The sequence below is a fragment of the Quercus robur genome, chromosome 6 (genome assembly GCF_932294415.1).
Source record: "Quercus robur chromosome 6, dhQueRobu3.1, whole genome shotgun sequence".
NCBI lineage: Eukaryota > Viridiplantae > Streptophyta > Magnoliopsida > Fagales > Fagaceae > Quercus > Quercus robur.
In genome coordinates, this window is record NC_065539.1 from 1,122,841 (window position 1) to 1,137,459 (window position 14,619).

Sequence of the window (14,619 nt, forward strand, 5' to 3'; positions counted from 1 at the left end):
CAGCTCTCCTATTCTGAAATATCACAAAACCATGGTTGTTTTACGTTGTCTATGGTGATTCTCCACTCACTTCCATATTCCAAAGAACCATGGGACTCCAACTTTGTCTCAGTTGATTTCTCTAAGTGATGGTTCACACTTCACACTACAAAAGTGATGCACATGATTTCAACAGTCTAAGAACGTCACACACTCAAGGATGTGAGAAACACACTAAGAGAGAGAGGGATACTTCTTTTTATAGTAATTGTTTTTACCTTCTTTTTTCTTCTCTCATGCATTTGCTCTCAATGCATGGGGAGCTATACATAGTCACATCCCCATTGATGGCCATGCAATGGAGTAACTCTTCAAGAGTTACTCCCAAGACTAGTGAAGTAGGGTGCTGCTCCAATTAATCCTGGCATGCCCAACTGATAGGTGCCTAGATTAATAATTAGTCATGCTTATAGAATTCCTTTGAATCAACCGCAAACATTTCATATCTCTGTTGTATTATTTCTTTGAATACTAGTAATTAAAACACCAAAATATCCTTTTTCATCCTCTTGCCATAATCAATCTAAATTAAGCAAGGATCCTAATTAAGTTTTGTATCTTATGCATTTTTAACACAAGCAATTAATTAAAAATTGAGTCTTACACACTATGTTTACCCATGTGATTTAATATGTAAAAATTATTCGTCATACAAAGTTCTTCCATAATGTGGGTTACTATAATAAATACATTAAAATGATTAAGATAATTTATTTGAAATGAAATTCTATTTAGCAAATTACAAATGTTTAAAACACTGCTTTGATTAGAATTCTATTACCAAAAGTTTCCTTGTTTTATTTTAAGTTATTTTTAATTATCTATCATAATTTTTGGCTTTGATAAAATTTCAGTCTTATACAATTTGCTACTGTCAAATAACTTGAAGGTATTTTTTTTTCCCATTATATATCTTATTGTTTAATTTCATTGATATTAGTGAAGTTTTTTCTTTAATTTACATATGAATCTTAATTAAATTATGCTTTGCACAAGCTTACTACTAGTTAAAAAATATAGCCAATTTTTCCACGGAAAGTATGAAGTAAGAACTGATTTACCGCTGCCAGTGCAATCCAATATTGACCTTCTCCATCATATCGAATGTTATCAGGAAAGCCTGGCAGATGATCAATAAATTTTTCTACTCTTCCTTTTTCCTTGCCTTGTATGTGATATTTTCCACACCTTCTCCTGCATTAGCAACCCATTTGGAATAATCAAAACTTCCACTGTGCGAAACAAAAATTCAATCATTAATTTTAGTCTTCGAACAATAGAAGTTGTTAGAATAACAACTAAATTCATTGTTTTCTAACCGCTTTAAGCTTTTGGGACTAATAATGATTTATCATAGTATCAAAACAAGTAATCTAAGCTTCAACAGTCCGCAACATTATGCAGATCATGAAGAAGAAAGGCTTTAACGACAGTCGTGGTGGCAACTTATTATAGTCTATTGAGTTCAAACTCTATCTCCAACTTATCTAATAGCCAAAATATTTTAGTAGCAGTGATTATTTATCAGAAGCAAACATGAGGAGTCTAATAAAACAATTTCTTCAAAACTGAGAATCAGCAAACATACATTGGGGTTTCGCAAAAGATCACATAATTCTGATCAGGTGAGACTACTACACCATTGGCAAAGTAGAGGTTGTGGACCAGTACCTTGGTAGTTTTGGTTGCTGGATCATAACTCAAAAGTCTACCATTGGGCTTACCTTCCAAAATGTCCCAACTGGTCTTACTTAAACTATATTTATATGAAGCATCTGTGAAATAAATTATGCCATTGTGTGCTACATCTACAGCGTCTGTCAATTTGAATTTTTGTCCATCAGCCTCATCTGTCAGCAGCTCCACCACACCGTCTGCTGTCACATTTAGGAGGCCCTGTTAATTAAACATCACATTTCATTAATATAAAACTCGTAATAACCATTGGTTTCTGAGGACTAAGGAGCACTTAACAAGCGTGACAGTTTTTCTGTAACTTGTGCTAAAATCATTAAACAGAGATTAATTACATTAATTTGTTGAGTACTGTTATAGATATAACATTTTTTAATAATCATTTGTTACAAACAACTGGGGGCACGGGGGGAGGGAGGATTTTAACCCGCATTTTTCTCATAAAAAAAATTAGGCAATGCCACTAAACTACTAGACAAACTCTTGATCACAACTTATTGAGTTGTTATTTAACTGCTACTAGGCTTGGCATTTTTGGAGTACTGTGGTATTAATAACCCTCTAATAACTTCGTCCTTATAAGTTATATGGACCTAAAGAATTTATATTTTAACAAAAAATATTTAATTTCTGTAGAAACATTAAACAATATGAGAAAGGTGATGCCTTCTTTTATTTTATTCCTTAAAAAAAAAAAAAAAAAAAAAAAAAAAACACTACGATACTGTTTTGGGATTTGGGTAAAATCTAAAAACCATCTATGAGATTTTCACCCTCAAAAAAAAAAAAATCTATCAGATTTTGATTAAAATAAGGTAGTGCCAAGACTTTAAAAAAATATTCAATTTATTTCCTAAGTACAAACAATACTTAATACCCTACACGTCTGTTATTCCCTTCTAACATCTTGTATTAATTGCACACACCTCATAATGACTGCCTCATGGAAATTATGCACAATGGAGTGTTTGGGTGACCAATGATAGATAAATAGTAACTAGAGATGGAAAAAAAAGAATGAGGAGTAAGGGAATTTTCAAACAGTTTTAAGTGATGTTTATGCTTATGAAACAATTTTTGTATTATAAAAATATGTAATACCTGGCATTAAATTAATCCAAACCTTATGATAGTTTTGTATTTTATTATATTCCTTTTGTGTGTATATATATATATATATATTATTTTCCTTACACACGTGATATTGCGTTTTGGAAGTGTTGTGTTAATGGCACCATTAGGTAAGGATTTTGTTAGCTTTATAGATTTTAGGGTCAGCTAAGTCTCAGCTTTATATAATTAATCTTATTTATTCAATTTTTTTATGAAGTAAGAGTGTAAGACCACATTATTTAACCTTAACAAGCACTACACAGTTTTGTTAAAATTTAACTTTCTAATTTTCTATTTTTCTAGCAACCTGAACAACCTCACAATCTCACGTACCAAAGCAAAGAGACGTGAAGTCTTATAAAAAAAACAAAAAAAGGGAGACGTGTCTGGTGTGTATTGGTGACAATCAATTACAAGCAAAACTAAATTTCAAAATTTGTCAACGCGGTGTGAGTAGTCCACATTTTCTTTATTGTGTGACCCACAACTTTTTATTGGTCACTCACAGTTGTATAATTTATCAAGTTGTGAGATTGAGTGATGAAATTACTGCATAATTAAACATGATAATTATAATTTCTTTTTTAGTAACACGCATAAAAGGATGAAGAATTATGTTCTAATTAACACAGACACAGATTTTTAAAAATATGTATATAAAATGAGAAAGTCTACATTCATAACAAATTTGATAAAAAAATTTACACTCATTGATATGATAGATTTTTATTAATAGGTAAAAAAATTGATGTTAGTAATGAGCTCATATAAGAAGCAGTTAATAATTGATGTCAGTAGTGTGAAAAATATTTTCAACATAGCATTCCTCATTAAAAAAAAAAAAAGACACACACACACACACATAATGTTAATAATCATTCATGAACAAAGTTTCTCTCCAAACTACCATTGGATTGCATGTTCTTTGTGGGAGGACTTTCGTCTCGGCCCCCAATCAGGTATTATTCACTTTGGGATGGGTAAGGATCGACCTACGTCCCACCCGCACGAATTTGCTCAATCCCACATCGGGGAGAGACGCCTCCCACCCTTGCCTTATAAGCTTTTAGTCTAAGGAAGGGTGTACCGTAGTGTGTGTGATCCATTTTGTGGGAGAACTTTCGTCTCGGCCCCCAATCAAGTATTGCATGCCTCCCACCCTTGCCAGCACACCCTTCCTTAGGCCAAAGGCTTATAAAGTAAGGGTGAGAGGCGTCTCTCCTTGATGTGAGATTAAGCAAATTCGTGCGGGTGGGACGTATTCTTCATGCATGTAAGATCAAAGTTCAATTGCTAGCTCATCAAACAAATGTTAAAATTTCAAATTTTTATGCTATAAAATTGTCTATAAAAAAATAAGTTCAGTGATCGAATAGTAAATAATATTCAATTTGAACAAATTTTTATATACATGTTAAGAACATAAGGAACGTGAAATTCAATAGTTAAATTTTTAAAATTCACAAAAAAAAATATATATATATGAGAAGTTTGAAAAGTTTCTCTCCAAACTAATTTGGAGAGAAACTTTGTTCATCATTCATTGCATTGTATGCATAAACTGAATCTTAATTTTTTTAGCAATTCTTGGTTTCATTTCTTTGTTGATTAAAATTTTTAACTTGAATATATATATATATATTCTAAAATAAAACAACATCAAATACAATAATTTATTCACTTCCTTTTGAAAAAAAAAAAAAAATCTAAATTGTAATCTATAAAATAAAATTAACCACATAATTTGATCCTGAGAGAAAAATTAACACATATCTTATATTTATGGTTATGGTAGATTTATTATTCAAATTTTTTCTAAAGAAATATTAATCATTAAAATTTAAAATTTAAAATAAAACTTTATATATATACTTAGTCTAAGAATAAATGATCACCCACCTTTTCAGGATCAGCAACGATAAGTTCATTGTTGTGACCAAAAGCGATTCCCAAGGGTCTCCCACCGGTGTTGACCCATTTCTCCACAACCGAGTCAGCCGCCGAGTCGTTTAAAGTGACTCGGCTGATCCACCCGTCAGCACAGCCCGTGTAGATGACTCCGGACTTGGCATCATAAGCTACATCTTCTGGAGCTTTCAAATTTCCTACACCCACAAACTCAGACAATCTGAGCATGTGATCGTTACGTGCTGGCACGGTTATGACGTGCCGAGTCAACTCGTCAGGTGGCAGAGGAGCCGGGTCGAACGAGTCGAGTTGGTAGAGCAATGTCGCCGCCACAACGGGGACCAATACTGTGACTAAGAAAGTGAAGGGCCATGAACTTTTCTGTTTGGTAAAAGTGGCTTTAGAGGGTCTGGGTTGGGAAGCTGAGTCGGGAGTTTTTGACTCGTCCATAGTTTGTGGAACTCGGTGATTGACTTTGTTCTGTTTCAGAAGATAGTAGTAGTAGTAGTACTTTTCATTAGTGTGAGAGAGCTTTTCGAAGAGAGCAACTGACCTTGGAGATCTATACCTTGTTTTTTTTTTTTTTGAGAAACAGATCTATACCTTAATACCAGTTAGTACACTGTCGGCGTACCAGATAGTAGTAGAACTTTTCATTAGTTTACTGTTGGATTGATAAAAATTATTTTTGCCAGCTTATTTTACTATTTAGTTTATTTTAGGCATAAATATATTTTTAATCCTTACATTTTGAACTTTTTTTTTTTATTTTGGTCCCTACATTTTCATTTTATCATTTTTAGTCCCTAAACTAATTAACGTCTAACATTTAGATCCTTTTCGTCACTCAACTAACAGCAAAAAATGACATGACTGACGGTGGAATTAAAATATTATTAAAAATCCACCGTAGCACTCATCACCATGCCACATCAGAATTTTAAAAATTAAAAAAAGTTACGTCAAAAAAACAATTAAAATAAAATTCTAAACTTGATTTTAAAAAATAAAATAAAAAAAATATTCTTTTCTTTTTATTATATTTTTGGAAGATGTGTTCTTCACTAGAACATGATTGTTCATGTTCTTCGTTGCCTAGAAAATTTTATTTTCTCATTTTTATTTATTTACTTATTTTCTCATATCTTCGTCTCTCACATCTCGAACTCTCTCATATCTCAAACTCACTCAAGTTGAAGACCTGAAACCTCTCTCTCTCTCTCTCTCTCTCTCTCTCTCTCTCTCTCTCTCTCTCTCTCTCTCTCACAGATAAGTGTCCCTCTAAGATAAGTGGTTCTCTCTCTTAGATTGATGGGTGCTTCAAATCAATGGGTGGTTTTTGTCTCAAATCGGTGAGACTTTCTCTATTTCATCTCTCTATATCTCAACTCAGTGGTGGAGATTTCAGTGGAGATAGGTGGTGGCACACTCTGATGGTGGGCTTGTGGCTTATGATTTTTGTTGATTTGGGTTTTCACCTTGTTCAAATCTGGGTTGGTGAGGAGCACTTAAGGTTCAATCAAGGGGATTTTCTGACAAAAAGAGTTTGAGGTGTGCTGGGTTAATGGTTTTGTGGGTATTTTGTTCAAATTTGGGTGGGAGTTGTGTTTGATTTTCTGGGTTTGTGCTCGTGTGTTCTGGCCCTTCTGGGTTTGATTTTCTTGTGTTCTTGTGTTTGATTTTATGGGTTTGTGCTTGAAATTTCTGGGTTTGTGCTTGTGTGTTATGGGTTTGATTTTCTTGTGTTCTTGTGTTTGATTTTCTGGGTTTGTGCTTGAAATTTCTGGGTTTGTGCTTGTGTGTTCTGGGTTTGATTTTCTTGTGTTCTTGTGTTTAATTTTCCGGGTTTGTGCTTGAAATTTCTAGGCTTGGTGTTGGAGAGGATAGTTGTGGTCAACTGGTTTCTTTAAAAATTTTGGGTTTGTTGTTAGTGTGGAATGTGGATAGTTGTTTGTAGGTTATTTATGCCTTTTTGAGTGTTTGATTTGCTAGGTTTATGTTTTGATGATTGCTAAATTTTGTGTCTCCAAATTGGATTGGATTTTGTGTGTTCAATTTCTAGGTTCAATTTCAGATATATAGATCTGTTGATATTGATTTATTATTGTTTGAACTGAATTTTGAATTTTAATGTGTTTGGTTGTAAAGGAAAACATAGAAAATAAAATAAAATAAGGATTAATTTGCTAAGAACATGAACAATCACATTTTGGGAAGAAGAACATGAACATGTCTTCCAAAATATTAATGAAAAGAAAAGAAAATTTTTATTTTAATTATTTTATTTTATTTTATTTTTTAAAATCAAGTTTAGAATTTTATTTTAATTGTTTTTCTGACATGACTTTTTTTAGTATTTAAAATTCTGATGTGGCATGGTGATGAGTGCCATGGTGGATTTTTAATAATATTTTAATTCCACCGTTAGCCACGTCATCTTTTACTGTTAGTTGGGTGATGGAAAAGATCTAAATGTCAGACGTTAATTGGTTTAGAGACTGAAAATTGTAAAATGAAAATGTAGGGACCAAAATGGAAAAAGTTCAAAATGTAGGGATTAAAAATACATTTACGCCTTTATTTTATTATTATTTATGGTTCTCACGGTACTTTTTGATATTATTCATGAGTTTCATTATACTATTTTAGTTAACTTTTACCTTTCTCTATAGTACTTTTAACAAAAAAAATTTAATTTTAGCAAAATAAACAAATTCCAAACGAACCCTTAATAGGTAAAATTTTTGAAAACATTACTTCAATTGGTAAGGTTTATCATTCTCAAAAAAAAAATTGGTAAGGTTTATTGTAGTCAAACAAGTAATCATTGGCGTCGTATGTTTGTAACATAGTGTGTAAAAAATAAAAATAAAAACTGCTAAAATTTTTTGTTGTTAAATAAAATATTTATGATTCAAACTCATCTACTATCTTATTAAGATAATCATTTTGGAAGGTTAAAATAAAACATAGAAAACAACGTCAAATTATTATTATTTTTTGGATAATTACAACGTCAAATTAGATACTAACAATAATTATAGGTGGAACCCTTTGGGACCTACCCGTATCAATCAACTAATAAAGAAAACAATATCAAATCATAACCTCGGCTTTGTGCTAACATATTTGGCTTCGCTGTCAGTCCTCAACCCCATTTAAAAATCATAAACTTGGCTTTGTAGTAACATGTTTGGCTTCATCAAAAGTAACATTTATTGGCAACCTTTCGAGTACTTCTAGGGCTCCACCCTATGAATTGACTACAATTATCAACTTGTATTCATTTTTTTTTTCCTGCTTATGTTTAAATATTGATGATATTTGTTTTGTTTGTAGAATATTCGTTCCAGCCAAAAGGTACAAAAAAAAGCTTTATGTTTATCATATGATTCACGTCATATCATCAGAGTGTTCGTCTTAATTTTGAATAAATGTTTCTCTAATTAAATCCGTTACACGACAATACAAGCGAGCAACAACTGTGCTATTAATTTCTTCACTAAAAAGTTTACTATTAATTTTTTGGGATAATTACACATTACCCATCTGTGGTTTACCTTTAATTCTAAGTGCCTACCCGTGATTTTAATTTTGACACTTTGCCCACCTGTGATTATCTCCGTCTATGCGCCGTGTGCCCACCTCTCCCTCACCGTTACTCTAACATAGGAAATAGATCAAAATCACTCCCATCCAGATCAAAACACTCACTTTTCCAAAAACCATTCAGTCACTCTCATCCGCTTGCTCACCAAAAATCACTCAGTGTCACTCCCAAAAATCACTCAAAATCACTCACTCACTCACTCACTCCCATCGTTCATGCAAACTGAACCGAGATAGACAGCTTCTCCGTTCATCTGTGGCAGGAAGACTCACTCATGGGTATCGCGCTTCGCTTCACTTGACTGGGAGTTGAAAGCTTGAGGTCGTGCATGCAAAACGATTTGAGGAAGATCAAGATTATTGCTGTTCTGTTCAGCCGTTGCAGGTAGATTAGGATTTTGCGTTTTAATCTTTGAAATCTAGGGTTCGGAATTGGGTCTTAAAATGCCGGTGGATTTTAAAATGCCGGTGGTGGGTTTTAAAATGCCGGTGGTGGGTTTTAAAAACCCATTTTTGCCGGTGGTGGGTTTTAAAATGCCCGGTGATAATTGTATTTCTTTCTTCCTCACTTAATATGCACGGTCACTTTGTTAAAATTCCTGTGGGTTTTAAAATTGGGTAGTCTTTCTTCCAAATTCTTTCTTCCAAATTCGGTTCTTGCTTAACCATGGAACTGGTTTATATCTGCATTTTCTTATTACTGGCTTAACAGTTATGAATATATATCTGCATTTTCTTATTACTTTAAAATAAAGGTCTGTGGCCCATCAACTTTTTTAACAATGTGGTTGTAGCATGAGTAGTTGTTACTAAATTTAGATGAGTTGATTCTTGCCACTCGTAACAGATTTGTTGGTCTATAAGCTTGTAACAAATTTTTGCTATGTCTTCATCAACTGGCAATGGCTCTACAACTAGTGGTTTCTACCGTGCTGGAGATGGTCATTTATGTACCCTTGAGAATTGTGCCCTAAGAACAAGTCGAAAAGCTGGTAACTATGGAAGAAGATTCGTTGGTTGTAGTCAATTTAATGTAAGTAACAATTACATTGTTGTATTTGAATTGAGTTGAATTGAATTATTAGTTGTGATTAATTGTGAACTGTGAAATTAATTGTTATAATTGTAATGCTCAGGTTGGTCCCAAATGTGGCTTCTTTCAGTGGGTGGATAACGAAACTTGTAAAAGTGACCGTGAAAGAATAAGTATGCTTGAGAATGAATTGCAGCTTGCAAATCAGAGAGAAATGACAACTAAGGAAATGGAAGAAAGATGTAACCGAAGGGAAAGAGAAACTCATGAGTTTTATGTAGAAATTAGAGAGAAACTTAAGAGAGTTAGAGAGAGTGAGAGATTGTACAAGATGGCATTAGTTTTGTCATGGTTATTTTTCATTTTTGTAATATTGTTGTTGTGTTTTGCCTCAGTGAACAATAATTTAAGAGCGAGGAACCTTAATCTGCCATGATGCTTGGTGGGATGTTGAAATGTTATTGGGTAATTGAAATGGAAAGTATTGTTTTTGTGCAAATATTGTTTAGTATAATTTTTTTATTCCTTTTTACTTCATCCTGTGATTGATATATATTGGCACAAAGTGTTATATGGAAATGTTAATAACATAATAACTTGAATGGAACATGTTGGTTCAATATATACACCTGTGTCAATGCACACCTGCCTATAAATGGAACATGTTTTACATATATACATGATTTGTTGCACACTTGCCTATAAATGGAACATGTTTTACACAGACACATGATTTGTTGTGTGAATACATACACCTGTGTAAATCCACCAAAAGAACAAGACAAGAAAAACAGAGTCCACCAAAAGCACAAGACAAGCACAACACAACAAAATACTTTATCCTATTTCAATGCACATTAACATTAATAAAAGTGAAGAGTCATTGAGCACATCCTGTGACTTCACAAAATAAAAGAAGAGCAACCTATTCAGTGACTTTACAAAATAAAAGTGGAGACATTAACAAAGTTTTATGTCACATGCATACAAAATTGCCAACATTGTTTTTGGCACATCCTGTGACTTTACACATCTTCCAATTAAAACCCACCAACTAATCCACTAGTGTTCAGACATACATATTTCCAACCGAAATTGCCAATATTGTTTTTGACACTTGACATATACATTAAACAAGTGAACTATAACAAAAAAGTTGTTAAAACTTTAACATCTTCCAAGTTGTCATTTACTACTTTAGGTGCCATTGCCAGCTGCATTCTTGCCCTTGCCAGCTACATTCTTGCCCTTTCCACCAACTGGTTGAAACTTTCTGCCTTTAAACCCCCTAGCAGATGCACTTGGCTGCATAACCAAAATCCAACAGTTAGCAAGATGATCCAACAATTAGCAAGATGATTCAACAATAGCAAGTAAGAGGAAAAAAATATACAAAATAGAACAAGCCAGAGGTGCCTGAGATGGTAAAGAATCTCATGTCTCTCTAGGGGTATGGAAGCTTGGTTGTGAGGATGAAGAGAACCAGTTAGCCTTAGATCTAGTTGCAGGTTGAGTTGCAGCCTCAGATCTATTGTTTGGTGCAGGTTGAGATGTAGTTTGACCAAAAGCTCTGTATGCACTCTGAGATCTAGCACTTGGTGGCTGAGATGCAGTTTGAGGTGTTGCAGTCTGCTTTGTTTTTGTAGATTTACTGCCTTGTGCCTACAAAGAGGGTAGTACAAGTTACACACACGAAATACTTGAGGAAATGAATATAGTTCAAAGCATGGAAATACTTACAGTTGCTGATTTAGCAAGTCTATCTCTTCTCTGCCATGGAGTTTCACCAGTGATGCCTGCCTTGCACCCTCTTGCATTATGTCCTTCTTTCTTGTACTTCCCACACTTGATTGTCTTGTTCATCCTAGAAATTCTATAAGGGTTCTTTGGCTCTTTAGGATCTCTTTTTCTTTGCTTTGGTGGTCTGCCAGGTGGTTTATACACATGAGGAGCAACAGGAGCAGGTTGGTTAGTCTTAACCCACTTAGACTGGCCAGGCATTGGCTGTATTATCTCTTTGTATGTTTCAGCAAATGTCTCTTTTAAGTAACAAGGATGCACATAGTCCTCCACTTTCTCCAGGTTCTTAACAATAGCAGAGATCCCATGTTTGCAGGGAAGTCCTGTCAAATCCTAAATCCTACAGCTGCATGCTTTCTTAGCCAAGTCAACCACATGTCTCTCATGACCATTATCAACCTCATACATGAAGCTGCCTGCTGGAGTAGCACTGAAAGGTATAGATTCATGTTTTAACTTCTCTAATTTGTTTTGAATATTAGGACAAACTTTTTCAGTGTATTTTGCTATACCTCTCATCTTTTTGTATTGTTTGGTCATGAGCCTAACTCTAATCCACTCCAACATTGCTAAAATTGGCTTATCCCTAGCTTCTAAAATCATGGCATTAAAAGACTCACTCAAGTTATTAGCTAAACAATCACACAAAGCTCTACTACTAAAGTGAGACTTAGACCATTGTGCAGGGTTGATGTCAGCAAGATACTCCCATGCCTTGACATCCAAATCCTTCATTTCCTGCATTCTTCTTTCAAACTCCCTCACTGTTGTGGCTCCAGCACATCTCCACAGTGCATCCTTCAACTCCAAGCCCTTATGATCCACTTTGAAATTATTATAGATATGCTTCACACAATATCTATGCTCACAAGTTGGGAACAGCATCTCAATTGCAGGTATAAAGCCCTTATACAAGTTACAAAACAGAACAAGTAAATATGTTAGTACAATTGTTACAAAACAGCATCTCAATTATTATTGAACTTTAAAAATGTCTACTAAATATGTTAGTACAATCGTAGGTCATACCTTTTGTCTGTCACTGATGAAGACCAGATTAAGTTGCTGTGGATCCCCAATATCATCTGAAAACTGTTGCAGAAACCATACCCATGAATCTTTGTTTTCTTGCTCAACAACAGCAAATGCAACTGGAAAAATATTGTCATTTGCATCTCTAGCTATGGCAGAAAGTATTTGCCCCCCAAATCTGCCTTTCAAGTGGCACCCATCTAAACCAATAATTGGTCTACAACCTCCCAAAAACCCAAGTTTTTGTGCATTATACCTAATATACATTCTCTTAAATTTCGGCTGTGCATTTTCATCTTCCATTTCAGTTTGCAAAATAACCCTACTTCCTTTATCAGTCAATCTTATCATCTCTGCATAATCCCTAAGTTTCCCATATTGCAGCTGTTCATCCCCATTAACCAAGTCAGTAGCTTTCCTTTTTGCCCTATACACTTGACTGTAACTTATGTCAACTTCAAGTGCTTGCTTCACATGATGTTGAATACCAGCCACTTTCCAATTGGGGTTTTTGTCAAACTCCTGCATAAACTTCTTTGCAACATAAGTTGAAGTCACTTGGCTGTGTTTGAAGGATCTAGGGCAAGTGCACTTCGGATTGAATGTTTTTATTTGGAATGTCAACTCTTCAGGTAGTTGAGATGCATAACACCTCCATCCACATTCATTGATACAATAAACTGATATCTTCTTCTTCTCATTCAGCTTGAACTTGATATTTACTGGCTTCTTTATCGCATATTCCCTCAATGCCTCCCTAAATACTTTAGAGTTTGGAAACTTCATTCCTTTCCTTAACTCTGGCTTTCTCATATCAGTTTGGACATTAAACTCAGGTTCTTTTGCAGCTGGTGCTGGCTGATCATCATCAGACCCTATTAGACTTTCCATGTCATCTTCTAGAGGTGGGTCAATCCATTCACCCTCTTCAAGAGGTGGGTCATTGTCAGCTGCAGTATTCCTATGTGGGGTTGCATACACATATACATCCTCATGGGTAGATGGCCCATCATCTCCTTCAGAGGGCCTATGTGGGGTTGCATGTGTAGATGGCCCATCATCTCCTTCAGAGGGCCTATGTGGGGCTGCACGTGTAGATGGCCCGTCATCTACATTTCCAAAAACATCATCATCAAAATCTGGCCCCTCAAACCCTTCCTCTAACCAATCAATATCACCTCCTTCAGCATCCACATTACCTCCCTCATGCACATCATCATCACTCTCACCCACCTCATGCACATCATCATCATCATCTGCTACTTCCTCATTACCAAATGGTTGTTCAACAGCAAGTGGCTCCTCACCACCCTCAACATATAGTGTTATCTTATCTGTAGGCCATGCAGCATGGATTTCACACATATAAACAACATCATCATCTTCATTTATAAGCCTTAACCCTTGCTCCAAATTACCTCCAGGAATAAGATAATGATATCTACTTGTACTAAGTGCCCCCACATCACAACAAATATCTTGTATTTCAAAATAACTAAGTCTATCTGGGTCAACATTATCAACAAAAGAAGTACTACCTCCTAAATATACCAAATCTGGGTTCCACACAAACTGCCCACCATGATGAATCTCAAAATTGAATACTAAGTCAGCCATCTGCATGTAAAACACAACAGAATAAATGAAGATGATAAAACTTATAAATGAAAGATGATCAAAGCCTTAAAGCATACATATAAAAATGAGGCATCTAGTTCTATTGTTAATAAAGACTCAATACCTATATGGATAAGAGTAGTAATAAGAGCAGCACCATTAGTGAACTGGTCGATTATTATCACAAACTTATTTCAAAACAGAATTGAGCAAACAAGAGAACTCAGAATGCAGTTGGACTTATTTTAAAAATGCATATATAACCATCCAGCTTATATCATAATTGACTGAATAATTATTTCAATAAAATCATGAGCATTATTCAACTTTTAAAGGGAATGGAGGGTTTTTAGTTCACTGGTCAAATTCATAATTAGTTCACTGGTCCATTAGACACTAACTATAACATGCTGTTCACAACAAACTCAACCAGTAACATTCTAATTAATCTGAAAATCAGAACCAATGATCAATTTGGTAACAGAAGCAGTAAATCAAACTGATTTCAAATTGACAGAAGCAGTAACCAATGATCAAACTGATTTCAATTTGGTAACATTCCACAAAAACAATTAAACAATACAAATCACGACAGAGAAAAAGCCTACAACAGAACAATCATGAGCATGATCGGGTGAGGGAGAGGCAGGTAATACTAAACAAAACAATCATCAAAGCCTACAACATACAAAAATGAGGAGCAACTGTAAAAACAAAATTGGGTTTCAGCTGGAAATTTCTCCGACTCTGTAAAAAAAAAAAAAGGATTTTTA

At 34.4% G+C, this 14,619-nt stretch overlaps 1 protein-coding gene across 3 annotated transcripts in view; it reads right to left on the bottom strand.

Moving 5' to 3' along the window:
• The window catches only part of LOC126690468 (protein STRICTOSIDINE SYNTHASE-LIKE 5-like), a 36,596-nt gene extending 31,250 nt beyond the window's left edge, over nt 1–5,346 (bottom strand). The window contains exons 1-3 of one of the 3 annotated variants that reach the window (XM_050385633.1): nt 4,747–5,334; nt 1,628–1,935; nt 1,101–1,233 (exon numbers count right to left, since the gene is read on the bottom strand). In XM_050385633.1, coding sequence (XP_050241590.1) covers nt 1,101–1,233; nt 1,628–1,935; nt 4,747–5,205 — 900 coding nt within the window. In that variant the 5' untranslated portion in view covers nt 5,206–5,334. Of the gene's footprint in view, nt 1–1,100; nt 1,234–1,627; nt 1,936–4,746 lie in introns of all 3 variants that reach the window. The other 2 variants (XM_050385636.1, XM_050385630.1) reach the window with 2 other exon arrangements.
• Between the last annotated feature and the right edge of the window lie 9,273 nt (nt 5,347–14,619).